This window comes from Salmo salar, chromosome ssa20, assembly GCF_905237065.1.
Source record: "Salmo salar chromosome ssa20, Ssal_v3.1, whole genome shotgun sequence".
Lineage (NCBI taxonomy): Eukaryota > Metazoa > Chordata > Actinopteri > Salmoniformes > Salmonidae > Salmo > Salmo salar.
The window spans coordinates 65981983-66009925 of record NC_059461.1 but is presented as its reverse complement, the minus strand read 5'-3'; the positions used below and the strand labels follow the sequence as shown (position 1 = coordinate 66009925).

General features: G+C 42.5%; 1 protein-coding gene across 1 annotated transcript; it reads left to right on the top strand.

Annotated features, from left to right (window-relative positions):
* The first annotated feature begins 314 nt into the window (after positions 1-314).
* Positions 315-27943, top strand: LOC106581153 (zinc finger and BTB domain-containing protein 16-A). Its single transcript, XM_014163017.2, has 7 exons — positions 315-448; positions 3377-4668; positions 8204-8304; positions 12489-12575; positions 24244-24414; positions 25824-25991; positions 26211-27943. Exons 2-7 carry the CDS (start codon positions 3473-3475, stop codon positions 26438-26440), a joined length of 1953 nt encoding a protein of 650 aa, XP_014018492.1. The 5' UTR covers positions 315-448; positions 3377-3472; the 3' UTR covers positions 26441-27943.

Genomic DNA, 27943 nt, shown 5'->3' with positions numbered 1-27943 from the left:
GTCCCTGAGTTAGTGAGTCCTGTTGCTCCTCTGTCTAGACTAGAGTGACTAATAGAATTGTAATGAGCCAAGGTCAGATCCGTATCACCCAGGCAGATCTACCAGTATTTTTTAAATCTGAATTTATACTATTTCAGTAAGTGATTAATAATGGTTAATTGAACTAATTGGTTTCAATTGCATCTGGATCTAAAAACTACTGACTTTTATTCCCCCTGCCCAAAACCCAGGTTGTGAGGACTGCTGCCCTGTAGATGTCTCTCTTTCCAGCCTTGATAGAACCGGGAACAGAGGACAATCATTCAAAGCTGTGACGTCGCCTGGGTGATGATTTGCCTACTTGGAGTGTGGATGAGTTTGGAGCGGGTTCTGTGAATTGCCTTGCCATTATGTTGCCTGAATGATAACGCAATCAATCGGCTAAGTGAGGACATAACAGGCCACTAAGGTAAGGGGAATGATAAAGAAAAATATTTCAAGAATACTGCCATTGCACAGGTGATTCGAATATACTTTCTGAAATAGCTATTATTCAACCTATTTGCAATTCATGGACAATGTTAAATTATTAATTGACATATTTACTAAATGGCAATCCCTTTGTGTTTGTTATTGTATACGTGGTCGCATTTCCGAAAATGTTATTGAGCCTAAAGTTTCTCCGCAGTTAGTGTAACGGATTTAAAAACTTGACTGCTTAGCATGCTCGCGGTACGATCAGACAGAGAGAGACGTGACTGAGCCGTGACGTGCGGTGCGCCCAGGCTATATGTTGTTCCTATACAGTTTAACATTATGGCGATAGTGAATTATTTCATGTTTAGAGATTTAGTAACTATATCATTTTAAATGCTGGTGTTTTGGGGTAGGAATTCGTGATTCCATCAAAGCTCAGTTTGCACCTGATGCGCTCCGTTGCTGAACTACCCAGGCTGAGTTTCAGCATTACCTATCAAGTGGATATGGGTCAGTGGTCACTGAAGGTCAGAAAATATAAGCAATAATCATCTAACTATTTGTCGTAGCATCTATTTATATGAGCTATATTGGTGTAAGAGTGGCCACCCCTAAAAACATTACGTCTTGATCACACCGACAGTGTCTTTGCGCAAAATGGTACCATATCTCGATACACAGTACCAGTCAAAAGTTTGGACACACCTACTCATTCAAGGGTTTTACCTAATTTTTACTATTTTTTACATTGTATAATAATAGTGAAGACATCAAAACTATGAAATAACACATGGAATTATGTAGTAACCTAAAAAGTGTTAAACAAATCAAAATATATTTTATATTTGAGATTCTTCAAAGTAGCCACCTTTTGCCTTGATGACAGCTTTGCACACGCTTGGCATTCTCTCAACCAGCTTCATGAGATAGTTACATGGAATGTATTCCAATTAACAGGTGTGCCTTGTTAAAAGTTAATTTGTTTCTTTCCTTAATTTATTTGAGCCAATCAGTTGTGTTGTGACAAGGTCGGGGTGGTATACAGAAGATAGTCCTATTTGGTAAAAGACCAAATAATATTATGGCAAGAACAGCTCAAATAAGAAAAGAGAAACAACAGTACTTTATTAAGACATGAAGGTCAGTCAGTCAATCTGGAAAATGTCAAAAACTTTGAAAGTGTCTTCAAGTGTAGTTGCAAAAACCATTAAGCGCTATGATGAAACTGGCTCTCATGAGGACCGCCGCAGGAAAGGAAGACGCAGAGTTACATCTGCTGCAGAGGATAAGTTCATTAGAAATAACTGCAACTCAGATTGCAGCTCAAATAAATGCTTCCCAGAGTTCAAGTAACAGACACATCTCAACATCAACTGTTCAGAGGAGACTGCGTGAATCAGGCCTTCATGGTCAAATTGCTGCATAGAAACCACTACTAAAGGACACCAATAAGAAGAAGAGACTTGCTTTGGCCAAGAAACACGAGCAATGGACATTAGACTGGTGGTCTGATGTCAAAATGTTTGTCTTTGGTCTGATGAGTCAAAATTTGAGATTTTTGTTTCCAACCGCCGTGTCATTGTGAGACGCAGAGTAGGTGAACCGATGATCTCCACATGTGTGGTTCCCACCATGAAATATGGAGAAGGAGGTGTGATGGTGTGGGGGTGCTTTGCTGGTGACACTGTCTGTGATTTATTCAGAATTCAAGGCACACTTAACCAGCATGGCTACCACAGCATTCTGCAGCGATACAACATCCCATCTGGTTTGCGCTTAGTGGGACTATCATTTGTTTTTCAACAGGACAATGACCCAAAAAACACCTCCAAGCTGTGTAAGGGCTATTTGTCCAAGAAGGACAGTGATGGAGTGCTGCATCAGATGACCTGGCCTCCACAATCACCCAACCTCAACCCATTTGAGATGGTTTGGAATGAGTTGGACCGCAGAGTGAAGGAAAAGCAGCCAACAAGTGGGAACTCCTTCAAGACTGTTGGAAAAGCATTCCTTGTGAAGCTGGTTGAGAGAATGCCAAGAGTGTGCAAAGCAGTCATCAAGGCAAAGGGTGGCTACTTTAAAGAATCTAAAATCTAAAATCTATTTTGATTTGTTTAACACTTTTTAGGTTACTACATGATTCCATATGTGTTATTTCATAGTTTTGATGTCTTCACTATTATTCTACAATGTAGAAAATAGTAAAAATAAAGACAAACCCTTGAATGAGTAGGTGTGTCCAAACATTTGACTGGTACTGTATATCAGCCAGCAGCGCTAAGTTCTCGATCACACCGACAGGGTTTGCATTTCGGGAACACCAGAAGTACATTAATTTCCAATGGAACGTTGCGTTTGCCTTACAGCATTACGTTGCAGAGGCAGTTGCAGTGCATTCTGTTTGGTGCATACTTTGGATTTATCGAACGTGTTAGTCAAACTGTATGCGTAGACAGCTCGACAGAAATGGTAGCAGAAGGTGAATGTTTAACTTTTGCATACTATTTTGCGCAACTAAGCTGTTGGTGTGATCGAGGCGTAATACATTTACAGCACATGTAATAGTGTATGGCTCTGTCTGCTTGCAGCCTATGGCATATAGGCATATGTAACCAGTCTCAAACAGACCTCATGTGGCACTGCTGGATTTGGGGAGCCTATAAATCCCCTGTGTTTGCTTCCAGTGTATTTCCTTATAGTGACACATTACTATACAATATCAACATTTTAGCCCAGTCCTTGACATTTGGTCAGCCAGTGCTAAAGTATTATTACTTTTCCCTCTACAATTGTTGAACATGCAAGATATTGACACAAGACATAATTGTAATGTTTTTACAAAAACCATGGCAATCAACCAGACCATTCTTCATTACATGATCTGAGATGTAATATTTAATGTGGTTTCTCCTCTATCTAGACCTATAAATACACCAAAGGAAAAGCAGGTGGGATAGAACACACCTCATGTGTGGGCTCAGAGAGGGTCCGAGGCCGTACGGATCATCTGACTAAAATGGGTGTTCTCCAGCTCCACAACCCCACTCTCCCCGCCACGCTCCTGCACAGGGCCAATCATATGCGTCTGTCGGGAACACTGTGTGACGTCATCATCACGGTGGATGGCCAGGAGTTCCCGGCCCACCGCACCGTCCTGGCCTGCACCAGCAAGATGTTTGAGATTTTATTCCACCGCAGCAGCCTGCGCTACGCACTCGATTTCCTCTCCCCCAAGACCTTCCAGCAGATCCTGGAGTACGCCTACACGGCCTCTCTGCAGGCCACGGCTGAGGACCTGGATGACCTGCTGTACGCCGCTGAGATCCTGGAGATAGAGTACCTGGAAGAGCAGTGCCTCAAGGTCCTGGAGACCATCCAGTCAGAGGAGAAGCAGGACCACCTGAGTCTGAGTGGGAGGAACCTCGGGTCTGGAGAGAGTGAACAAAGCAGGGCAAAGCACTGGAGGAACATGCTAATCTCCAAGAAGCATTCCCTGCAGGAGGGTGGTATCAACCCCACCGCCCTGCACCACCTGGCACTGTACCACATGACTGACAGGAGTCCCTCTATGCCAGGGGGACTACCTATGGGGCTCCCTGTAGCCAGCCCCACACAAAATGGAGGGGTTAGTCTGGAGGGCCTGGGTCAGTCTCCACTGCAGTACAGCCTCAATGGAGCCCAGGACCCCTCCCTGCCTCTGGCTAAGAGGATAAAGACAGAGGACAATAACATGCAGGTGGATGAAGCCAATGGCTACGAGGGCCGGTCCAACAGCGGAGGGGAGGGGGGCTGTGAGTCGGACCAGCCCAGAGATGAGGGCCCGGGGACCCCCCAAAGAGGCAGTGTCATCACCTCTGCTAGAGAGCAGCACTCGGGCCAAGAGGAGGGGGGCATAGTGGGGAACAACTCTTCTCTGGACAGTTTCCCTGGGCTGGCTGAGAAACACCTGGCCTCCCTCTACTCCTCCATGCCCTCCAACCACATAGGGGAGGTGGGGCTGCCTATGCCCATGTCGGTGGCCCCTTCCCTGGCCATGTCCCTGGACCTGAGGGCCTATGGGGGGCTCCTGAACCAGGGCCTGCTCCACAGGGAGATCCTCAGCAGGCTGGGCCAGTTTGCAGCAGGGATGAGGCGGGAGTGCCAGAGTCAGACTCAGAGCAGTGGGGACTGTGGTCTCCAGCTGCACGACAGCGAGGTCATGGAGCAACACAGGTAGAGCACAGAGTATAGCTGACTGCATACACCACTCACTGTTATATCTCTAGGGGTATACAGGTATAATGGATATCTAGGTATCATTGAAGGAGGTATTTTGTTAGAGAGTGAAACAGCATTTATTTTAGCAGAATGCAGATTATTATAATGTTGTGATAATTTAGTAAATACTGGTAATCAAAGTAAATTGCAATTTGCTTATGTCACCCCTTCACCCACAAAGTGTTCTGTCTGGTCGCTATACACTAGGAGGTCTGTGAGAGACAGACGGAGGGATGTGGAGTGTGTATGTGTGTGTGTGTGGTGAGTCTGGAGTCGCCATGCTAAATGGTTAATTGTTTTGTTAGGATGTGAAGGAAGAGATAAATTGTTGTGCACAACTTCTAATTTAAAGGTTGGCGATTTTTTTTTTGGTCTTAATTAACTTTTAACACATTAAAACACTTCAAAGGAAAGAGCTGGGAGCAATGATATTAAATATGTTAATTTGTTTAAAAAGACACCTGCTCTTGTGCCTGAATAGAGGGACTTCATAAGAGGTATGAAATAGGTCTTTGTTAGCAGCTTAGCAGACATGGTGTGGCATAATGAAGCTGTTTCATAGTTGCAAACATTTTCACAATTCTGTAAGATTATTTTTTATTAGATGTGCCTCATACTTAAAACTGTCTCTGAGTGCATTTGGTATGCATTCCTTTGCATTAGTGAGGAGGGAGGAAGGAGAGTAGCTTGCCTGTACAGAGATCTAAAGGCTTCTCAGCATGTGAAGGTAGACGCCACTGGTTGATAGTTTAACCAGTGGCTGAGGGTTTAAAGAGGTTGGTGGGTTTGGACTAGAGATTGGTGGGTTTGGACTAGAGGTTGGTGGGTTTGGACTAGAGGTTGGTGGGTTTAAACTAGAGGTTGGTGGGTTTAAACTAGAGGTTGGTGGGTTTAAACTAGAGGTTGGTGGGTTTAAACTAGAGGTTGGTGGGTTTAAACTAGAGCTTGGTGGGTTTAAACTAGAGCTTGGTTGGTTTAAAGAGGATGGTGATTCAAGACTAGAGGTTGGTGGGTTTGGACTAGAGGTTGGTGGGTTTGGACTAGAGGTTGGTGGGTTTAAACTAGAGGTTGGTGGGTTTGGACTAGAGGTTGGTGGGTTTGGACTAGAGGTTGGTGGGTTTGGACTAGAGGTTGGTGGGTTTGGACTAGAGGTTGGTGGGTTTGGACTAGAGGTTGGTGGGTTTGGACTAGAGGTTGGTGGGTTTGGACTAGAGGTTGGTGGGTTTAAAGAGGATGATGATTTTAGACTAGAGGTTGGTGGATTTAAAGAGGTTGGTGGATTTAAAGAGGTTGGTGGATTTAAAGAGGTTGCTGGGTTAGACTAGAGGTTGGTCGATTTAAATAGGTTAGTGATTTTAGACTAGAGGTTGGTGGGTTAAAGAGGTTGTGTATTTAAAGAGGTTGGTGGGTTAGACTAGACGTTGGTGGGTTTAAATAGGTTAGTGATTTTAGACTAGAGGTTGGTGGGTTTAAAGAGGTTGGTGGGTTTAAAGAGGTTGGTGGGTTTAAAGAGGTTGGTGGGTTTAAAGAGGTTGGTGGGTTTAAAGAGATGGTGGGTTTAGACTAGAGGTTGGTGAGTTTAGACTAGAGGTTGGTGGGTTTAAAGAGATTGGTGATTTTAGACTAGAGTTTGGTGGGTTTAAAGAGGTTGGTGGGTTTAAAGAGGTTGGTGGGTTTAAAGAGGTTGGTGATTTTAGACTAGAAGTTGGTGGATTTAAATAGGTTAGTGGATTTAAATAGGTTGGTGGATTTAAACTAGATGTTGGTGGGTTTAAACTAGAGATTGGTGAGTTTATTGAGGTTGGTGGATTTAGTCTAGAGGTTGGTGGATTTAGTCTAGAGGTTGGTGGATTTAGTCTAGAGGTTGGTGGATTTAGTCTAGAGGTTGGTGGATTTAGTCTAGAGGTTGGTGGATTTAAAGAGGTTGATGGGTTTAGACTAGAGGTTGATGGGTTTACACTAGAGGTTGGTTGGTTGGTTTAAAGACGTTGGTGGGTTTAGACTAGAGGTTGATGGGTTTAGACTAGAGGTTGATGGGTTTAGACTAGAGGTTGATGGGTTTACACTAGAGGTTGGTTGGTTGGTTTAAAGACGTTGGTGGGTTTAAACTAGAGGTTGGTTGGTTTAAAGGGGGGGGGGGGTCCACAGGTCTACAGACAGGTCCACAGGTCCCATAAATAAATCAATCAACCAAGCCATCATCAGTATCAGAGCACCAATCTCTACCCTTTCTCCTCCCACGCAGACGGCAATTCAGGCCTGTGCCACTCCGGGTTTTGAAAGAGCCTGATGACACAGAACATCCAGCAGTGTATTAGCTAGCCAATGCTCAGTCATGGAGATAGGCAGAGGTTTGAAGGTTGGAGGAGTCAGTCCTTCTGGTGACTGCTGGTGTTGTAATGACTCTAGTCCATGTCAGGAGACAGGTCACTGAGAATCATCCACCTCAGTCACATTGACATTTCTGAGTGGAGAGAACAGGGAGAGAGAAGTTTGTTAGGGCATAGCACACCTTTTCAGAACTTTTAACTTCAGGCTTTGATTAAGTGAATTATCTAAAGGAGAAAGCTAGGAATTGTATGAGGTGTCTGGTTTAAAGTGGATCTCTGTAGTTTTCTGTTGAAAATCCTCTTTTCTGTTTTCTATTTTGATGTACGTAGCGGGTGTTCTTGATTTAATTGAAGAGAGTTTTGTTGACATAATATTTTATTGGTACTATATATTAGATTATCTGTCCTTTGACTGTGGTCTGTTTATAACTGTCTAGAGGACTGCTGTTTGGCCATTGTGCTGCAGAGGGAAATATTAGGATAATAGTGCAGATGATACCTCGCATGACTGAACATATGTGATATGATATGATGGGGTAGGCTGCAGGCAGAGCGGCGAGTCCTCTTTTTTGTACTTGTTATGAGAGGATTGTCTGTCTGGTTTTGCATGTGTGTATGTGTGTATCTGTGTTTTTGTCTGTATGTGTACGTGGGTGTTTGTGTTTTTGTCTGTGTCTGTATGTGTACGTGGGTGTTTGTGTTTTTGTCTGTGTCTGTATGTGTACGTGGGTGTTTGTGTTTTTGTCTGTGTCTGTATGTGTACGTGGGTGTTTGTGTTTTTGTCTGTGTCTGTATGTGTACGTGGGTGTTTGTGTTTTCGTCTGTGTCTGTATGTGTACGTGGGTGTCAGCACATTTATTTGTATTGTGCTTTCTAAAATTATCCCTGATATTTCTATTGTCTGTTCTACTTTTGCATTCGTACAGTGTGATACTGTGTGACTCACAACTCTTAGAGACCTCTACTCTAATGATGCAGCAGTACAAAGAGAGGGTTGCTTTCATGATGGAATGAAACATGCTTTTCTCTACAAGGACAATGATGCCTCTGCCTTTCTTTTGAAAACACTTCAGAAAAAAGCACCAAAACGTTTTAGAGCCCAATGTCTGCTATTTGTGAGACCTCAGTCATTGGTTCATCCCAGTCCTTTCTCCCCACAGGAAGCTGCACAGTGAAGGAGAGAAGGAACACGGCTGTGAGTTCTGTGGCAAACACTTCATGGACAGTGTACGGCTCAGGATGCACATGCTCTCTCACTCAGGTAACGCTGCCATATAATGCCAATAATAGAGTACAGTGAGGGAAAAAAGTATTTGATCCCTTGCTGATTTTGTACGTTTGCCCACTGACAAAGAAATGATCAGTCTATAATTTTAATGGTAGGTTTATTTGAACAGTGAGAGACAGAATAACAACAACAAAAATCCAGAAAAACGCATGTCAAAAATGTTATAAATTGATTTGCATTTTAATGAGGGAAATAAGTATTTGACCCCCTCTCAATCAGAAAGATTTCTGGTTCCCAGGTGTCTTTTATACAGGTAACGAGCTGAGATTAGGAGCACACTCTTAAAGATACAACAGTTGGTGCGATTATTCGCAAATTGAAAAAACACAAAAGAACTGTCAATCTCCCTCGACCTGGGGCTCCATGCAAGATCTCACCTTGTGGAGTTGCAATGATCATGACAACGGTGAGGAATCAGCCCAGAACTACACGGGAGAATCTTGTCGAAGATCTCAAGGCAGCTGGGACCATAGTCACCAAGAAAACAATTGATTACACACTACGCCATGAAGGACTGAAATCCTGCAGCGCCCGCAAGGTCCCCCTGCTCAAGAAAACACATATACATGCCCGTCTGAAGTTTGCCAATGAACATCTGAATGATTCAGAGGACAACTGGGTGAAAGTGTTGAGGACAGATGAGACCAAAATGGAGCTCTTTGGCATCAACTCAACTCGCCGTGTTTGGAGGAGGAGGAATACTGCCTATGACCCCAAGAACACCATCCCCACCGTCAAACATGGAGGTGGAAACATTATGCTTTGGGGGTGTTTTTCTGCTAAGGGGACAGGACAACTTCACCGCATCAAAGGGACGATGGACGGGGCCATGTACCATCAAATCTTGGGTGAGAACCTACTTCCCTCAGCCAGGGCATTGAAAATGGGTCGTGGATGGGTATTCCAGCATGACAATGACCCAAAACACACGGCCAAGGCAACAAAGGAGTGGCTCAAGAAGAAGCACATTAAGGTCCTGGAGTGGCCTAGCCAGTCTCCAGACCTTAATCCCATAGAAAATCTGTGGAGGGAGCTGAACGTTCGAGTTGCCAAACGTCAGCCTCGAAACCTTAATGACTTGGAGAAGATCTGCAAAGAGGAGTGGGACAAAATCCCTCCTGAGATGTGTGCAAGGCCAACTACAAGAAACGTCTGACCTCTGTGATTGCCAACAAGGGTTTTGCCACCAAGTACTAAGTCATGTTTTGCAGAGGGGGTCAAATACTTATTTCCCTCATTAAAATGCAAACCATTTTATAACATTTTTGACATGCGTTTTTCTGGATTTTTGTTGTTGTTATTCTGTCTCTCACTGTTCAAATAAACCTACCATTAAAATTATAGACTGATCATTTCTTTGTCAGTGTGGAAACGTACAAAATCAGCAGGGGATCAAATACTTTTTTCCCTCACTGTACATTCCATTTACAATACCCATAACAGGACTGTACAGTTTTCACATGCACCTGCTCATGATGTCACATGTATATTAGAAGAGTGAGGAACATGAGATATGTGTTAAAGGAAAGAGGCTTCTTCCTGTCTGTCGCCTGTCTGTGACTGTCTGCATGTGTCAGTTCTTCAGGGTCTCTGTCTTCTCTTTGTCTTCTCTCTGTTGTATCTGTCTAGTTGTGTGTGTGTGTGTGTGTGTGTGTGTGTGTGTGTGTGTGTGTGTGTGTGTGTGTGTGTGTGTGTGTGTGTGTGTGTGTGTGTGTGTGTGTGTGTGTGTGTGTGTGTGTGTGTGTGTTTTCGGAGAGTCTGTCTGGCTCCTCGCCAGCTCTGTCCCTCTGAGTGATGACATCATCAGCTGCCGGCAGGCCTGGGTGTTCTGCCAGTGTTCCGAAGCGTGTGTGATGGCTCTCTCGCAGATGTGTGTCCAGGAACACACTGTACCCAAACGGCGACTTAATCAGACCTGACTGCTCTCCCAGCCACTTTATCCAAAATAGAGCAGGAGAAGGGGAGGGGAGTAGGCGGAGAGAGGGGCTAAAAATGAAACTAAAATATAAACAGAAACCCCACTCTGATGTTAGGAAGAATAGACACAAGGAATGCTACTCCTCCATGGCTTTCCTCTCCTCTGATCTCTGTAAAGTGTTAGGAGATGACAGACGGCTGACAGATGAGAGGTCCCCTTTCTCCAAACTGTTCATAAACTACCTGACCTCCTCACAGTAGACATATTTTAAATCCAGGTGTAGATTTAATGATGAGTTTGAAATTCCATGTTTGGAACTCCGTGATGGGAACACAATAGCTGCATCAGGTCTTGACACATTCTACTAGTTGGCTAATGGTTACTCCCCTTTACTCATCCTGTCTGCATCGGTATGACCTGATGAGACATACTGGCTATAGTGTGTGTTATATAGGCCTGTTACACATCAGTTAGATACTTTGATCTTTCATTACAAAATAGATTTTTGAAACCTTCTTTCATCTGGTTTGTATTCACACACAAAATATATAGCCTCTGTATTGCACAAAGAAAGAGAGTTTGATCTTATTTCATTGTCATTGTGTGTTGCCGTATAGCCCATAGCAGCCTTTAGATCCTCTGTTGGTTGCTAAGGAGCCAGTGCTCCACAGCTCTAATGGGCTGATTTGGTATTCAGCTCGATGCTGGCTCGTATTTTGGTATGCCAGACAAAGTGTTTTGATGGAGGGCTATTGCAGCCGCGTCTGGAGACAGTTTGATGGTTTATGGATGAGAGCACACTCCATGCTTTTGACGGCACAAGACAATGTTCTCTTCTTCCCTAATCACACACAATCTCCCAACAGCACAAGAGAACACACTGGACACACTGTCACAGAACATAACAAACTGGACACACTCATAGAACATAACACAGCCAAGGACAGCCCTGCAGTGCATCTCAATACATCTAGGTAAAGGCTACATAGTATGCTGAAATGTTTTGTTTTCACGAAAATGTTCAAAGATCTGAAATGAGGTGAAATCTGTGGATGAGGTGATTGTAGCTAGCTACAGCACTGGGACTAGTGCAGCTGTACAGGGAGGTGGGGAGAGTTGAAAGAGGACTACATTTAGGCTGTAGCGCTCCCAGTTTCCAAAGCTTGTGGGCGTTTTAATGAGTCATTTTAACTTCATTTAAAGCCAGCTGAGCAGAAAATAGAACAGTGAATGAGCCCTGGGCCAGTATGGATCTGAAACCGATTTACATCTCACCGAGAGCCAGCCCACATCCAAACAGCTGGGAGTGTGTGTGTGTGTGTGTGTGTGTGTGTGTGTGTGTGTGTGTGTGTGTGTGTGTGTGTGTGTGTGTGTGTGTGTGTGTGTGTGTGTGTGTGTGTGTGTGTGAGTATGCATGTACTCACCCACACCCACTTGTGTGTGCAGTATCACTATTTGTCAAAGCAACTGGCATCTCCTATAGCTGAGTGGTGTCGGTGCCCTTGTCTTCTCTGATCTCTTCATAGGAAAAGACAAGGGCATTCTAAAGGTGAGCAGGGTGCTGTGTGTTACTGAGGGAGATGGCTAGGGAGTGTTGACTCTGGAGGGTTTCTGATAAAGGCCTATGCTGCGGGCTCAGAGCAGAGTGTCTGCTGTGCACAGAACACCCAGTCCTTTTGTGGCAACTCAGGTAGACAGGCTGCACACTGTTCAGAGCATGATAACAGGGTAAATACAACTCTTCAGCTAAGCTCCTCACTGTGAAAGAGAGAGGCCATGGAACACTGTCTGGTGCCTTTGTTTGGCCAGAGTTGTGTTTTTTCCACTGGGTTCTGTTCTTTTGTACTGTATGTGACTCCTTATGTAACTGTAAACAACCAAAAGTGTTTACAGAAGAGAATGGGTACTTAGGGACTTTTAAATAGAGCATTACATTGGCTAAAGGTTTGATATGGATTTTAATCCAACAGCTTTCTCACCTATAAAAAATGTGGTTTGATTCTGAAATAAAAGTGCAGCTTTTATAGCCATCTGAGATTCAGATGTGGATTGATTGCCATAACCATAAATTCCATCCATCAAATTCAGTTGCACCTTCTACAGCATGATTCAAATAATTTTGTACAAGTTGCTGGTTGTTTTCTCATACTGTATACTTGAATGTTTACATCTCACAAAATAATGTAGACCATATGTTGAGCGTTTGATGATGACACATGACTGTGATGTCCCCCTGCAGCTGGAGCTGAGGCCCTGGTGTGTGATCAGTGTGGAGCTACATTCTCTGCTGAAGATGCTCTGGAGGCCCACAGACAGACACACACAGGTACTGTCTGACACACACACACACACACAAACACACACAGGTAACGCCCACAGACAAACATAGCTCACGGATGAAAACGTACAGGTACTCAATGACTCACAGACACTCATTCACCGCCCTTAAACAAGCAGGCTACAATTGACAGGATACTGTTTGAGGTCTGTATTTGTAATGTATTCTGTCTCTCCTGCTGCTCATTCAAAAAACATTTAATAAATATATGGCTATGGGGATTAACTTTCTTGTCATTGTGCTGGCAGGGTTAAAATGTCCCTGTCATGTTGCTCCATAATTAATTGATCAGCGAGGACGGGAAGGCCCTCTCAGATATCACCCACTTATATCTCCTGGCATCTCCTGGCATGTGGGTGCATGCCTATTTACCACTGTGCTGGCAAGCCTGACACACCAGGCACACCTAGGCCACACTGCAAGTACATGATATTGTCATAGATATGCCATGCATCTAGGCTATGTGCGTGAGGAGCTGAGAGGGTATTTACTCTATTGCTCAGACTCACATCAACAACTTGAATCAACACATTTTGTTTGGGAATGATCTCATGGTGATAGACTCTGAGTATTTATCCTCTCCAGCTCAGAAGATAATGGACATCAGTGCCTGTGAACTATTCTGAAACCCAATGGTTCTAATTAGCTAGACGCTCCTCTAATCAGCTGACTGAGGATCTCATATTGAAGTGAAGTGAAGTTGAAGTCAAGTTGAAGTCAAAGCTGCCTGTATTTGTCATCCTTCCAAATATTCAGACCCTCTCCCAGTGCCTGAATCCTAGTGATTACAGTATCTAAATCAAACTCTACCTTTAATGATCTTAAACTAACCCTACAGTCGATCCACGCTGAGTGTCTGAATCCACACCTTTGCTGCTACTGTCAGAGAAAACTGATAACCCGCTCCGAAGCGTTGGCATGTAACTGTAACTCCAGGTGCCACACACAGTATGAATAGTTAATACCTGGAGACATGGCGGGGTGTTAACGAGTTTCTACCTCCTCTCCCTCAGGTTGTAAACATCCAGGGCTCAGTTGTTGGCCTGGCAGCATATCTAGTGCAGGGTGCAGGAGGGCATTACTCACTCATTTTGTCATCATCTCAGCTTGGTCTAATGTGACACATGACCCTCTTACTGCTACTTTGTACTCACAGGCTGTGCTCTGACCGGAATAGTGTGTGTTTTTTTAGCTGTTTGGTGGTTTTAGGGAATTCAGCTACAGTGGGCATTCTCTTTTAGAATATGTATTCACTGTACATTATAAACCTTCAAGTATTTTTATACTTTCAACTTCTGCACTCAAAAAGATGTCGCATAAAGGTTATTTCTTAAAATATATATATATATATATATATATATACACATATTTCTTATTTTCTGACATTTCTGCTTATTTACCTTGTTCAGTGTGTAACCTATACACTGAAGAAGGATTCATGGGTTTTACGGACCAAACACACTTTTGGGAGAGCGCTATGGTCCTCTTTTGATTATACTTTCAACACATCCTAGGTTTATAACCTTTGAGATCATTGGCTGAATGAATCTTGTTACCATGGCTTTGTATATCGCCATGTGACAGTATGCCAGTAAGCCAAACAAGTTTCCTCTTGGCACATTATCACAGGTCAGACCGTAGCAGCTGTAGCCCTTTAGTTTACTGATCCAGCCTCCTCAAGAAGGAAGACACCCCTACTTGAGAAAGACCTTGTTGGCTCTCATATCGATCACACTGCAGGGACTGCACTGCAGAGCCTAGCTTATTTCCAGTGAGTGTGTGTTTTGGCAATGTGAATGTCAGAGGCGAGTGGCTGTGGGTTGGCGTTATGGGAAGGGGGTGAGACCTGTGGAAGGGGCTGGTTAAGGGGGAGTTCCTGAGGGCATTGGTTGCGAGGGTTGGTGGCATTGGATGCAAGGACTCCCAGGAAAACAACATCATGTGTTGCTGTTTACTCAGTCCCCACCACAACCCTCTCTGTCACAGTCTCCGTCCGCTCTGCCTCTGACCTACTTGTGAGTGCCCAAAATAAAATAATGGAACCGTCTCAAAACCTCTCAGCCAACAATGACTTTATTTCATCAGACCATGTTAGCTAAGTTCTCTGTGGTGTCATCTTGTTTGAGCAGTTTGGGAAAACCCAGGAATTTGAGCAAATCATAGAGCGTAGAAATGGACTGGATATGGTGCAGAAGATAGTGGCTAACCATTCTGCCAAAATGCCTGCAGGAGAAGGCCCTAAGAGTGCTGTCTTTGTGTGTTCTTACAAACAGCTGCCCTTAAACTACACATTAACACTTCCTCTGCTGAATGTCTACAGTACACATAACCACTGACGATTTTAACATGGAAATCTTGGTGGGGCAAAAAAACAAATGTGGGATGCATGCCAGCAAAGCCACTACACAACACATCACTAAACAATACATTAATTACACTATAACGGTGACAAACGGTGCCCACAAACTGTTAGGGTCCCTATAGCAGTCCCAACACCTTACCACTGCTAACCCTGGCTTTCAGTGGAGTCTTATCTTCCAGCGAAACAGTTCATTCAGCATAATCTACTGCTTTAAAAAAAAATAGCTGATATGGCTGACTTGTTTAAACAAATGTGGTTTCTACTGACAAATAAGATGTACAAACTATGGCATAAGGGGACAACAAGCAGATAAGAGGCAATCTGTAATGTCAATTAAGACATTAATGAGCGAGCGACGACGGACGTAGTCAATATAACTATTTGTTCAGCACTTTTGAAATGTACAGCGACAGAATTCAGAACATGGGCCGTTCTTACAGTGTTCTCCCTGTAACAGTCAGAACCATAGGATAAATAAAGGGGGCAAATAAACAGACAATGAAAGCTCTTACAATATTCAATGATTATATTTCTCTAAAACTGGTTATAGGCTACATTCACCCCCCTTGGCATTTTTCCTATTTTATTGCCTCACAACCTGGAATTAAAATAGATTTTTGGGGGGTTTGTATCATTTTATTTACACAACATGCCTACCACTTTGAAGATGCAAAATATTTTTTATTGTGAAACAAACAAGAAATAAGACAAAAAAACGGACAACTTGAGTGTGCGTAACTATTCACCCCCCCAAAGTCAATACTTTGTAGAGCCACCTTTTGCAGCAATTAAAGCTGCAAGTCTCTTGGAGTATGTCTCTATAAGCTTGGCACATCCAGCCACTGGGATTTTTGCCCATTCTTCAAGGCAAAACTTTTCCAGCTCCTTCAAGTTGGATGGGTTCCGCTGGTGTACAGCAATCTTTAAATCATACCACAGATTCTCAATTGGATTGGGATTTGACTAGGCCATTCCAAGACATTTAAATGTTTCCCCTTAAACCACTCTAGTGTTGCTTTAGCAGTATGCTTAGGGTCATTGTCCTGCTGGAAGGTGAACCTCCATCCCAGTCTCTAATCTCTGGAAGACTGAAACAGTTTTCCCTCAAGAATTTCCCTGTATTTAGCGCCATCCATCATTCCTTCAATTCTGACCAGTTTCCCAGTCCCTGCCGATGAAAAACATCCCCGATGCTGCCACCACCATGCTTCACTGTGTCGATGGTGTTCTCGGGGTGATGAGAGGTGTTGGGTTTGCGCCAGACATAGCATTTTCCTTGATAGCCAAAAAGCTACATTTTAGTCTCATCTGACCAGAGTACCTTCTTCCATATGTTTGGGGAGTCTCCCACATGCCTTTTGCCGAACACCAAACGTGTTTGCTTATTTTTTTCTTTAAGCAATGGCTTTTTTTCTGGCCACTCTTCCATAAAGCCCAGCTCTGTGGCGTGTACGGCTTAAAGTGGTCCTATGGACAGATAGTCCAATCTCCGCTGTGGAGTGTTACAGCTCCTTCAGGGTTATCGTTGGTCTCTTTGTTGCCTCTCTGATTAATGCCCTCCTTGCCTGGTCCGTGAGTTTTGGTGGGCGGCCCTCTCTTGGGAGGTTTGTTGTGGTGCCATATTCTTTCCATTTTTTTATAATTGATTTAATGGTGCTCTGTGGGATGTTCAAAGTTTCTGATATTTTTTTATAACCCAACCCTGATCTGTACTTCTCCACAACTTTGTCTCTGACCTGTTTGGCGAGCTCCTTGGTCTTCATGGTGCCGCTTGCTTGGTGGTGCCCTTTGCTTAGTGGTGTTGCAGACTCTGGGGCCTTTCAAAACAGGTGTATATATACTGAGATCCTGTGACAGATCATGTGACACTTAGATTGCACACAGGGGGACTTTATTTAACTAATTATGTGACTTCTGAAGGTAATTGGTTGCACCAGATCTTATTTAGGGGCTTCATTTGTTTTAGTGTTTTTTTTTTAAACAAGTTATTTTTTTAATTTCACCAATTTGGACTATTTTGTGTATGTCCATTACATGAAATCCAAATAAAACTCAATTTAAATTACAGGGTGTAATGCAACAAAATAGAAAAAACACCAAGGGGGATGAATACTTTTGCAAGGCACTGTACACTTAGTATTACTTTCTTAACTACAGTATACATATCTCCCTGGCATATTACATAATTTATGCAGCAGCGTACAAGACATTTTTGGACTCACGTTGTTGTGCTGTGCTTGAACAGGAAAGTGGCGAGGTGGTCCTTCAAGGGCAAATTTTGTTATCAAAGAGAAAGATGCTGGATTTACAATTCCGAGTTGAATGACCGTTCAAAACGTATTTTCCCAGTTTGAGCTGTTTATTCCTGACTTCCCAGTTGCAATGCTTGCAGTTAGCCACTGTCACTGATTCCTTCCAAACCACTCATTGTTGAATTTGCAATCTCCAAACTGTTGCGTAATGTTTATGTCCAATGACCGATGAGCACCGATACGTTTTATCTATATTTTCTCTTCATTATTTCTCTTCATATGACAAGAATTAAAAAGGATTTGCCAGTAGACTTGATTCATGATGATGACTGCTATCTAAGATTGTGAAAGTAAGTCCAATCAAAGCTACTCTACATATAACATGATTTGACTTAATTTCCGTGGCCAATGAACTTGAGCCTTCTTGGAAGGGCACTTGTAATATAACTCTATGGCAGCACCCAAAGGGCTGAAATGTTGGATGTCTACCCTTTCTAAGGACTTAAGCTTGGCGATTGAGTAAGGTCCCCATGAGTGACAGAACACTGAGCCAATCACGGCGCAATGATCCTATTTTCTGCTGGCATGCCCCACCACCACCACAGAAAGCACTGAGCTAGGCTGAAACACTTGTATTTGGAGCTGCCTTACTCAAGAAAACAAAAAAGAGACCATGTGTGTATGCGGCTTTGTTAACTCAATTATATATATATATATTTTTACATTGTTTGCAAACTGATATGTGACACGTATTAATGTCAAAATAACATGCAAAACAGGCAAGCCCCCCCAATTTGTATATATATATATATACAAGTGTATATATACTTTTTAACAAAAAATGTGGCTCTGCCCCACCTGCCCTGAATGACAGGTCGCCACTGCACATGACCCCTATTATACAGAGAACACATCCTACTCCATCACACTTTATTGTATATTCAATACTGCCTCAGCGCATAATGAAATAGACCTCATCTAATTGCGCAATAATTATTGTGCAAGCTGCATTCACAATAATGAATATGCAATCGGTTGAAATGTATACCCCTTATTCCACTTAGAATAGCTAATCATTGGTACAGATCTTCATTTACTGAGTCATACTGTACTCTACTTACCCCCCAGTCTATTTTGCTGGCCTCTAGCTATTTTGGGTTGTGTACACAGTACACACTGCCTAGTGCTACTCCACTCATTCAGGCCCTGCAGGCCTCTACTCTGTCTTTATGTATGGTGAATGCTATTGCGAAAATATGCAAAAAATGTTTGAATCCAAACTGTAGATTGGAGACAGTGGGGGACCTCAATGAAACGGGCCATGGAAGATGGAATGGTGGTTAAACACCAGCAACATATCTCTTGTTGCATTAATTATTGAGCTGGTTGTTCCTCACTCTGGTAGATTAGCGGTCTGCTGTCCAGTGGCTGGCCTACCTGGGATCATCTGAGGTCCTGTATGGTTACTGACTGTCTTTAGGCCTGTCATAACATCTAGCCTATGGGGACCCAGTCTGAACTAAGTGAGCAAAATTGGTTGTAAGAGATCTTTCCTATGTCTTTTCAATGTCTTTTTTAACCGAAAAGACATATTTCCAACATATTGAGCTCATAGGGAAGGCACTGGGTTTCCCCCTGCAGGTCTGGTGCTCATTGCTCAGTGTAATGTACATAGTGTATATGTGTAACTGGGTCACAGGAGCAGCTAGTGAGTGAACATGGTCAGGCGAGCCATACTAGGAGTTTTACTCATAGCACCTTCATGTTGAGCCAATCAGTTATAGCTCCTTTCAGTGAATCTGACTTAATCCAATAAACAAGCTCTTTGAAGAGTGTGACATAGTACTTACAACTCTTTCACCGGTCTTAAGAAAATGAGTTTAAACTCCTTGATTTCATAACCCAATATTTCCCAGAGCCACTGTGTGGGTTGAGCTAAACAGCTCTATAACCATTCATATCTTCTTTTGTATACTGGTTTAAAGGAGCAGTCCATGGTTGCTTTGTAGTGGAGTTATGGTGAAACCTGCACAGAAACGTGCTGTTAACACAGACCAATGAGATTAGATGGTGAACTAAACCTAAAGACAGAGAACGTTGCATAGATCTGTATAACATTATGCAATCCCTTGTTCAATTTGTACTGGGGTTACTGTAGGATTCTCAGGATGGGAAAACTTTTGTTGGTCTTTAGAAAAGGAATACGCTTTGCTGATTTGTGAAAGGAGGGATTAGTTTGAACACTTCACCCCAAGGAGGGCCATGATTCAATCTGGTTGCCTAGAGACATATTTTTGTCTGTTAAGCCACTTCGTCTGTGTTCCCTGCCTTAGTTGGACTATTGACTGGCTGTTAAATGCTCCCACATCATGTTCTGATCTGATGTCTGATCTGATAAACGATTGACGTTTAATTAAACTACCAGGCTGATATTCTCTTCCCTTCTCCTAGCTAGATATTTTCCTGGCTCCTTTTTTTCAGATTGGAACATAGGAACTCTGGAATTAGTTTAGTTCTGTGTACACTGTCTAAAGTTTACTAAGAGAAACTAAACTGAAGTTAAATAATCTTTCTCTGTGGAATGTCTGCAAGGTCCCTCCCCTGTGGGACTCAATAGAGAGGCACAATGCTCAGTCAGCCATCCAGCCTTTGAGGAATACCATTGATTACATGGTGTTTACCACATTGAGGACCTAGGGTCAAGAGGTCAGAACACCAAATCCCGTTCTCTTTGTCTGGTTAAGGTTGAGAAAGCAGGGGGCAGTGGGGGCAGTGGCATGCCTACTGGAGATCGTGTTTTCTCACAGAAGGGCAACTCTGCACTAAGGAGGAAAGCCTTCTGGAAAAGGCTGCTGTGAAAGCAAGTGTTTTTGTGTGAAAATTAACAGGGTGCACTGGTGCATTAGTCATCAAACTAATGAATGTCAGCATATATTATTATATTATACATACTGTTTGTGCTGCACTTCTGACTCTGTCACTTTTATCTACTGCTTTTATTTAAGGGATTACAGTGCCTTGCAAAAGTATTCATCCCATTGGTGTTTTGCCTATTTTGTTGCATTACAACCTGTAATTTAAATGTATTTTTATTTGGATTTCATGTAATGGACATACAAAGAATAGTCCAAATTGGTGAAGTGAAATTTTAAAAAATGACTTCTTTCAAAAAATTCTAAAAAATTAAAAACTGAAAAGTGGTGCAACCAATTACCTTCAGAAGTCACATAATTAGTTAGATTGCACACAGGTGGACTTTATTTAAGTGTCACATGATCTCAGTATATATTCACCTGTTCTGAAAGGCCCCAGAGTCTGCAACACCACTAAGCAAGGGGCACCACCAAGCAAGCGGCACCATGAAGACGAAGGAGCTCTCCAAACAGGTCAGGGACAAAGTTGTGGAGAAGTACAGATCAGGGTTGAGTTATAAAAAAATATCTGAAACTTTGAACATCCCACGGAGCACCATTAATCCATTATAAAAAATTGAAAGAATATGACACCACAACAAACCTGCCAAGAGAGGGCCGCCCACCAAAACTCACGGACCAGGCAAGGAGGGCATTAATCACAGAGGCAACAAAGAGACCAAAGAAGGCCTGTGGGAGACATATGGAAGAAGGTACTCTGGTCAGATGAGACTAAAATGTAGATTTTTGGCAATTAAGGAAAACGCTATGTCTGGCACAAACCCAACACCTCTCATCACCCGAGAACACCATCCCCACAATGAAGCATGGTGGTGTCAGCATCATGCTGTGGGGACGTTTTTCATCGGCAGGGACTGGGAAACTGGTCAGAATTGAAGGAATGATTCATGGCGCTAATAACAGGGACATTTTCAGTCTTCCAGAGATTTGAGATTGGGACAGAGGTTCACCTTCCAGCAGGACAATGACCCTAAACATACTGCTAAAGCAACACTAGAGTGGTTTAAGAGGAAACATTTTTAAATGTCTTGGAATGGCCTAGTCAAAGCCCAGACCTCAATCCAATTGTGAATCTGTGGTATGACTTAAAGATTGCTGTGCACCAGCGGAAACCATCCAACTTGAAGGAGCTGGAGCAGTTTTGACTTGGAGAATGGGCAAAAATCCCAGTGGCTAGATGTGTCAAGATTATAGAGACATACTCCAAGAGACTTGCAGCTGTAATTGCTGCAAAAGGTGGCTCTACAAAGTATTGACTTTGGGGGGGTGAATAGTTACGCACACTCAAGTTTTCCGTTTTTTTGTCTTATTTCTTGTTTGTTTCACAATAAAAAATATTTAGCATCTTCAAAGTGGAAGGCATGTTCTGTAAATCAAATGATACAAACCCACCAAAAACCTATTTTAATTCCAGGTTGTAAGGCAACAAAATATGAAAAATGCCAAGGAATACTTTCGCAAGTCACTGTATTTGTATTGGTGCTTCTGTAATTTTCTTTCAATGAAGTTGAGTTGTTACTGGTAACTAGTGTATTATTCAAGGTGTTGTCACTGGATGTGGGACTGAGATCATTGTTAAGCGAGAGCGTTTGTTTTGACAGTTTTACATTCTTTTCATAGCAGTGGGATGAGAGGGTATTGACTGAGTATCTGAGTGTCTAGAAGCAGGAAATGACAAGCAGAACAAGAATGAATCCAGACTGTTTAATGGTTTAGTTATCAAAATAGGCCGAACACAGACTTATGGGAATGGTCATTAAATTGACATTTTGAGAATGAAGGAGTGAGAAGAATTGAGGAATGACAGCTCATGTCAAAATGTTGATACTGAGTGAGAAAATGTACTAAGGAAAACATTTCATCATAGAGAAGTAACTGATGGTACTGTATCATTTGGGGTCCCCTCCAGCATGTTGGAGGCTAGAAGGAGTGGAAGAGTAGAGAGCACTCCCCCTGCTGGCTGCATTGAGGTTGTATGGCTTGACACGTGTCTTAGATTATTGTTCATGTAGTACCACCGGATAAAGCAGCACAGAATGAATTCAGTAGTTCCTAAAGGTCTTTTTGCTTTTTAGGATACATCTCTTAGACTTTTGGTGCATTCCAGTCAAGGCTCTTCTTCTTTAGAAATAATCAGAAACCGAAGAAAGTAGATAGTCAGCTGGACAGTGAGACTTTACAGAGAAACGTTCCTTTCTAGTTAGGGTTTGGGGCGGTACAGGGAAGATCTTTTGTCCATCAGTAAAACATTGTGATCCATGGATGAGAAAAGCCCTGATCATTAGGCTTATACACAAAGCCTGGAAGTGTAGGAGTTGCATGAGGAGCCTATGACTAATGGGCCGAGCCATTGGGGGTCTGTACCACATTGTGTTTCTATTGTGAAGATAGACGGACACTGGAATAAAGCTAGTGAACAGGTGCAGTGCATTCCAGGAGGCTCGCTTTCTGATGTATGGTGTGGAGTGGATAACATCTCTCATCGTCTCTCTTCTTTGTTAATGAGTAGAAATAATGCTAAATTCTCTTAGTGCCGTTTAGGGCAAACCACAGCAAGCTCATAGCCTACTTTAATTCCATCAAGTCCCATGATCAATATCTAATAATGAGAGAGAAAAGAAAAATAACACAGATGCATGTAATCTTAGAAATATTCTGAATATTAGTAACACAATTCATCCTATAAATGAAGCCTAATGTAAGCTAGGCCTTTCATGTTGTGTATTCCCAGTCGTTTGGGAAGAGAACCACGTGTAATGTGAGGCACTAAGATACTGACTGACTCCCTCAGAGTAGGTTATGTAGTGATTCAATAAGTGAAGTGTATCTATGAATCATCATGACTAAAATAAAAGGAAAATGTTGGAGAAATTTTTAAAATGTGGATTGCAGGAAAATGGTAAACAATAGAGAGATAATATGATTTATTGCTGAAATTAAACTTATGATTGACTATAAATATCCTTGTCTGTTAACTTGATTGAACTCCAAACACTGTCTGAAAATCTCCTGTCTTAGTATGAGTGTGCTGTATCTCATTCCCTGCACTAATTCCAATTTAATTGCCAGTTGCCTCAAGGCACTTCAATAACAGTAACAAATGATTTGATTTAGTGGACCTCATCAGACTGCATTTTAAATGCAACTCAGCAACCCCACTTGAATTCCAATGAAACACTCGCATAGCCTTCTGTTTACTAATGATCCACCGCTGGAGATGTCTGATTGAATCCGAGTCGTAAGCAATGGGACCTGCGTTGTAAATGATCCCAAACCCGAGCAGACAGAGAAATAACGACCTCATAACCTAACATTAACCACCTCTCTGCAAGACTCGTACATTATTATCAGTGGAATTGATTACTGATGATTCAGTCCTACCTCACATTTGAATTTTCATGAGCGGGATAAGCAAAGGGGTCATTGAATAGTGATAAGAAAAAGTAAGAACCCTGTGTATTGTGTGTGAGAATTTAATGGTGGTTCTTCACAGATCCTGTGTGAGTAAAACTAGCCTGTGTTTCCCTATCTGTATTCCGCTCCACTCTCAGCGCAACAGGAGAGCAGCCCCAAAGTGATGCCAGGTCACACACGGGATTAAAAGGATTGTGTTTTTCCTGCAGTCCTGCCTTTAATGGCTTGATATCGCTACTTAACATTCAGCACATAGCTCATAGTGTAGGCATCGTTCAGGGTGGAGCTGCTATCAGCCTCTCTCTGTGAACAGACACAGACGACTCCAGAGGCTGCTGGAGAACAGGCTTGATGGGGATTGAAAATAATAATTCCTCTTTTAACATCCCATAAGGAGAAGGCATTGATTGTGTGATTGACAGCTCTAGCATCCTGTGTATTGCGTAAAAAATACATCTCTCAAAGACAATGACTTCCAAGTCAACGTCAATCAGAAAAGTGTATAAAGTCAAACTGAATGTATTTCACGCCTGTCAGGGGGGTTAGTTTAGGTAGAAACACTTTGCTCTTTGAAAGAAGCGTTCTCCTCAGAACACTCAGAGAGTCTCAGGCTCAGAGTTGAGTGACCCAGTTTCCCCACTGAGTGTATGTTTGGTCCTGAAATAACTGTGTCTGTGTCTCTGTGTGGTCTCCAGGGACAGACATGGCAGTGTTCTGTCTGCTGTGTGCCAAGCGGTTCCAGACCCAGAAGGCTCTGCAGCAGCACATGGAGGTTCATGCAGGGATGCACAGCTACGTCTGCAGCCACTGTGACCACCCCTTCCCCAGCCACACCACCCTCAAACGCCACCTGCGCTCACACACAGGTAAGGACTGCATCTGTGTCCATTGTCATCTTCATCATCACCATCATCATCACCACTACTGTTTTCATCATCAGCATCTTCATCATCATCATCATAATCACTGTTTTCAACATCACCATCACCACTGTTCTCATCATCATCATCATCGTCACTGTTTTCAACATCATCATCATCACTGTTTTCAATATCATCATCACTGTTTTCAACATCATCACCACTGTTCTCATCATCATCATTACTGTTTTCATCACAATCATCGTCATCACTGTCATATCCATCAACATCATCGCCTACTCTAACACACAATCCGAAGCTGCAATGAGATTCCCATAAACCTCAAGCCTTTAATCCTCAAATACCTTGAACTACTACTTCTCTCTTGGCACTAGACTGAAGTAGCATAAGACCAGAGTTTTTCAATTACAGTCAGTTTCACTAATTTGATCATGTCTACATTTACTTAACGTTAATAAACTCTGCAATGATTCACTTTCCTGATGACAGCAATGCTCCAATATGGCCAGTGTTATGTTTGAGGCTATTTTATCCAGTGGATGTTTTTAGGTTCTTAGACACAGCCTTCTAGGCCCCTGCGATTCATGTCTGTCATTTCTACTGCAGTTCACCCCAAATGACAGAGCAAACCTAAATAAATATCTAAAGAACAGCAAATGTCTGTGTTTTTCTCTGAGAGTTTGTCAGTGGTGCCCTAAGGGTGGGGGAGAGGGAGAGGGAGGGAGAGGGAGAGGGAGATTTTTACTGAAAGGTTGCCCCCTTCTTCAGATCCACGTCTATAGTGAATAAAAACATAATTGATATGAAGACAGAAGGGAATCGGAGTTTGCCCATCGTTGTGTATCTTGTTTATCCCACGGTCATCTTGGGAGTGTCATTGTGTAAATGTCATGTGTCTTGTAGCATGGGGGGCTTTGTGAAGCACCGGGCTATAATGAGCAGTGCAGTGTCTTGTCCCACTTGGCTGTTGCTGTGGACACTGAACTAATGAGACACATAGGTCATTGCAAATGACTCAAAGCCACAGCCTCAGAGAGAGATGGATCAACTGTGGAGAGACCCACATGTCTGGGAGACTTCTATTAGCTGTTAGCAAGCAGCCAGATGGAGTGTCCTCACATGTCATAACATTATTATATACAGTATATTATATTCTATTATTATTAGATACATCTTTTTTTCAGCCTGAAATGCAAAAAGGTTCTGTTTTTATTGACCTGTACAACTACATCTATCATATGCAAGTAGTAGTCACGTTAAAATAAGTCTTTGATACCGTTTGTTTGCTGATGAGCGGAGGCCTACCTGAACCGTTTGATACTGTTTAGCATCATGACACCTGTGATGACGTGTGTCCAACCTTTACCCAACCTGTGTCTAACCTGTGTCTTCAGGTGACCACCCGTTTGAGTGTGAGTTCTGTGGGAGCTGTTTCCGGGACGATGGCATGTTGAGGGGACACAAGCGTATCCACACAGGAGAGAAGCCTTACGAGTGTAACGGCTGTGGCAAAAGGTTCAGCCTCAAGCATCAACTGGAGACCCACTACCGCGTGCACACAGGTTAGAGAGCAGTTTCTGGTCATAATAACACTCACACAATCAAATCAGACCACAAATCAGAACAGTGCATGGTCATAATAACAACACACTCACACGTCAGATTGTTTTGTGTTCATGACAGCATACACACAGGTCAAACCAATGTGTGTCAGATAGTACCACTGGTTTTAGCATATAGTCAAGGAAAGGTTTCACGAGTATGCCGTTGTATTCCTATAGGCGAGAAACCATTTGAGTGCAAGATCTGTCACCAGCGATCCAGAGACTACTCTGCCATGATCAAGCACCTGCGCACCCACAACGGAGCGTCGCCCTACCAGTGTACCATCTGCCAGGACTTCTGCCCCAGCCTGGCAGCCATGCAGAAACACATGAAGAGCCACAGACCCGAGGATGTGCCCCTGGACTGGAGGATAGAGAAGACCTACCTGTACGTATGCTACGTCTGAGCAGGACTTAGACACTAAGACACACTATCCTAGGTGTGGGAAAGTTTTTCATCGTATTCTTTCCTCTAAAGAAGAGTAAGTTGATCATTTCTGTGGTTTGATTGGTTTTATCACGAATTGCCGCAATTATCTGTTATTACATTAAACCTGCATGTGTGTTGAAGACTGAAAGACTACTGGTCGGGTTACCACAGCAGTGAAAGTGTTGTACTAGAAAGGATATTGAGTTTTATCTGCTGTGACTGTGATTGTGAGATGTAGAACCCAACTTCTCTGGTATAATTGCAATACTATACTACATAGATTGATTGAGATCAACAATCATTTCCTGGCTTATTATTTCCTGTTATAGATTTTTTTGGGGTGTTGTTTGTTTTCTGCATGTTTTACTTGAATGGTCTCCATATGCTTGATTTAATTTGTCTTATTTTTCAGTGCGCATATTACGCATATGATTTCCCTTACCTGTCAGTTAGTCTATCTGCTCATGCTGACTGACAAGCATTAAGGTGCAACAGGTTTTGATATTTATGTCATGCATAGTTTTTGTTACCAAATAGGTGTTGGTTATTTTGACCCAACCTCAATGCCGTTTATTTTGTTATTAGAATAAGTGCTACCTCTTCAATCTTCAACTTTTGCACAGAGGCAATAGCACATGTTAGAACTGGTGTTTTTCATCGTGTTTTCATCCATCATCTATAGCTTTAACTTCAAATGTCCTTTTATATTGGTGAAGCGGCTTGAAATGTTCTGAGAATTAATTCATGGAATTGATTCGGACGGTTGCCTGTTGGGTGGAAAAAAAGATTTGAAAGTCTTCAAAGTGACTTTTATGTGTATAATTTTTTATAAGTAGAATTATAGCAGTCTGTTAAATCACAGAATTCGATTTTTCTCTAAGTGATGAAAAGAAAGAAAATGTGAATAAAAGTGTTGGCTTTTTTACTAAACGTGAAAAGATGATTCTGTAAAGTTAATCACTAAAAGCAGGTTATCGTCAGTTGTCTGTTGCTGTAAATGTAATTGTATCTTATTTCTAGACGAGAGCCAGATGAGGGATTCTAAGATTTAAAGATGTTGTATTTTTGTATTACAGTGATCTGCAATTTGTTTACATTTGATTTGATTTAAGAAACATATTTTCTTGTGTGTTTTGTAAGTCTCTGGAATCTGATTTGAGTAAGAGCCCTCCCTGTGCCTCTTTTATAAATGGAGAATAGATGTGCTGAATACATGTACACAGTACATGTATGTTTTATTGATCGTTGTTGTTCCTGGTTGTTTGTTTATTGCTAGTGAAGAAATGATTTTCACTGCCATGCCGTAGTAGACCCTATTGTCTAAACATTGTAATTTGAAACAAGATACTTCTAATGACTATGGTATTATGCCCCAGGCACCTCAAGCCTCAAAGCAACGAGTGAGATTTTCTTTCAAAATGTTCTGTCATGTCAAAGTAAAATGTGGATTGTGAATTCATCAAATGGGAAAAAATGTACA

Bases quoted from the DNA above. Each gene is read 5' to 3' on its own strand.
- LOC106581153 (XM_014163017.2), top strand. From the start codon at position 3,473: ATGGGTGTTCTCCAGCTCCACAACCCCACTCTCCCCGCCACGCTCCTG. The intron at 12,576-24,243 runs GTACTGTCTGAC...TGTGGTCTCCAG, and splicing joins CCACAGACAGACACACACAG to GGACAGACATGGCAGTGTTC. The intron at 24,415-25,823 runs GTAAGGACTGCA...CTGTGTCTTCAG, and splicing joins CCACCTGCGCTCACACACAG to GTGACCACCCGTTTGAGTGT.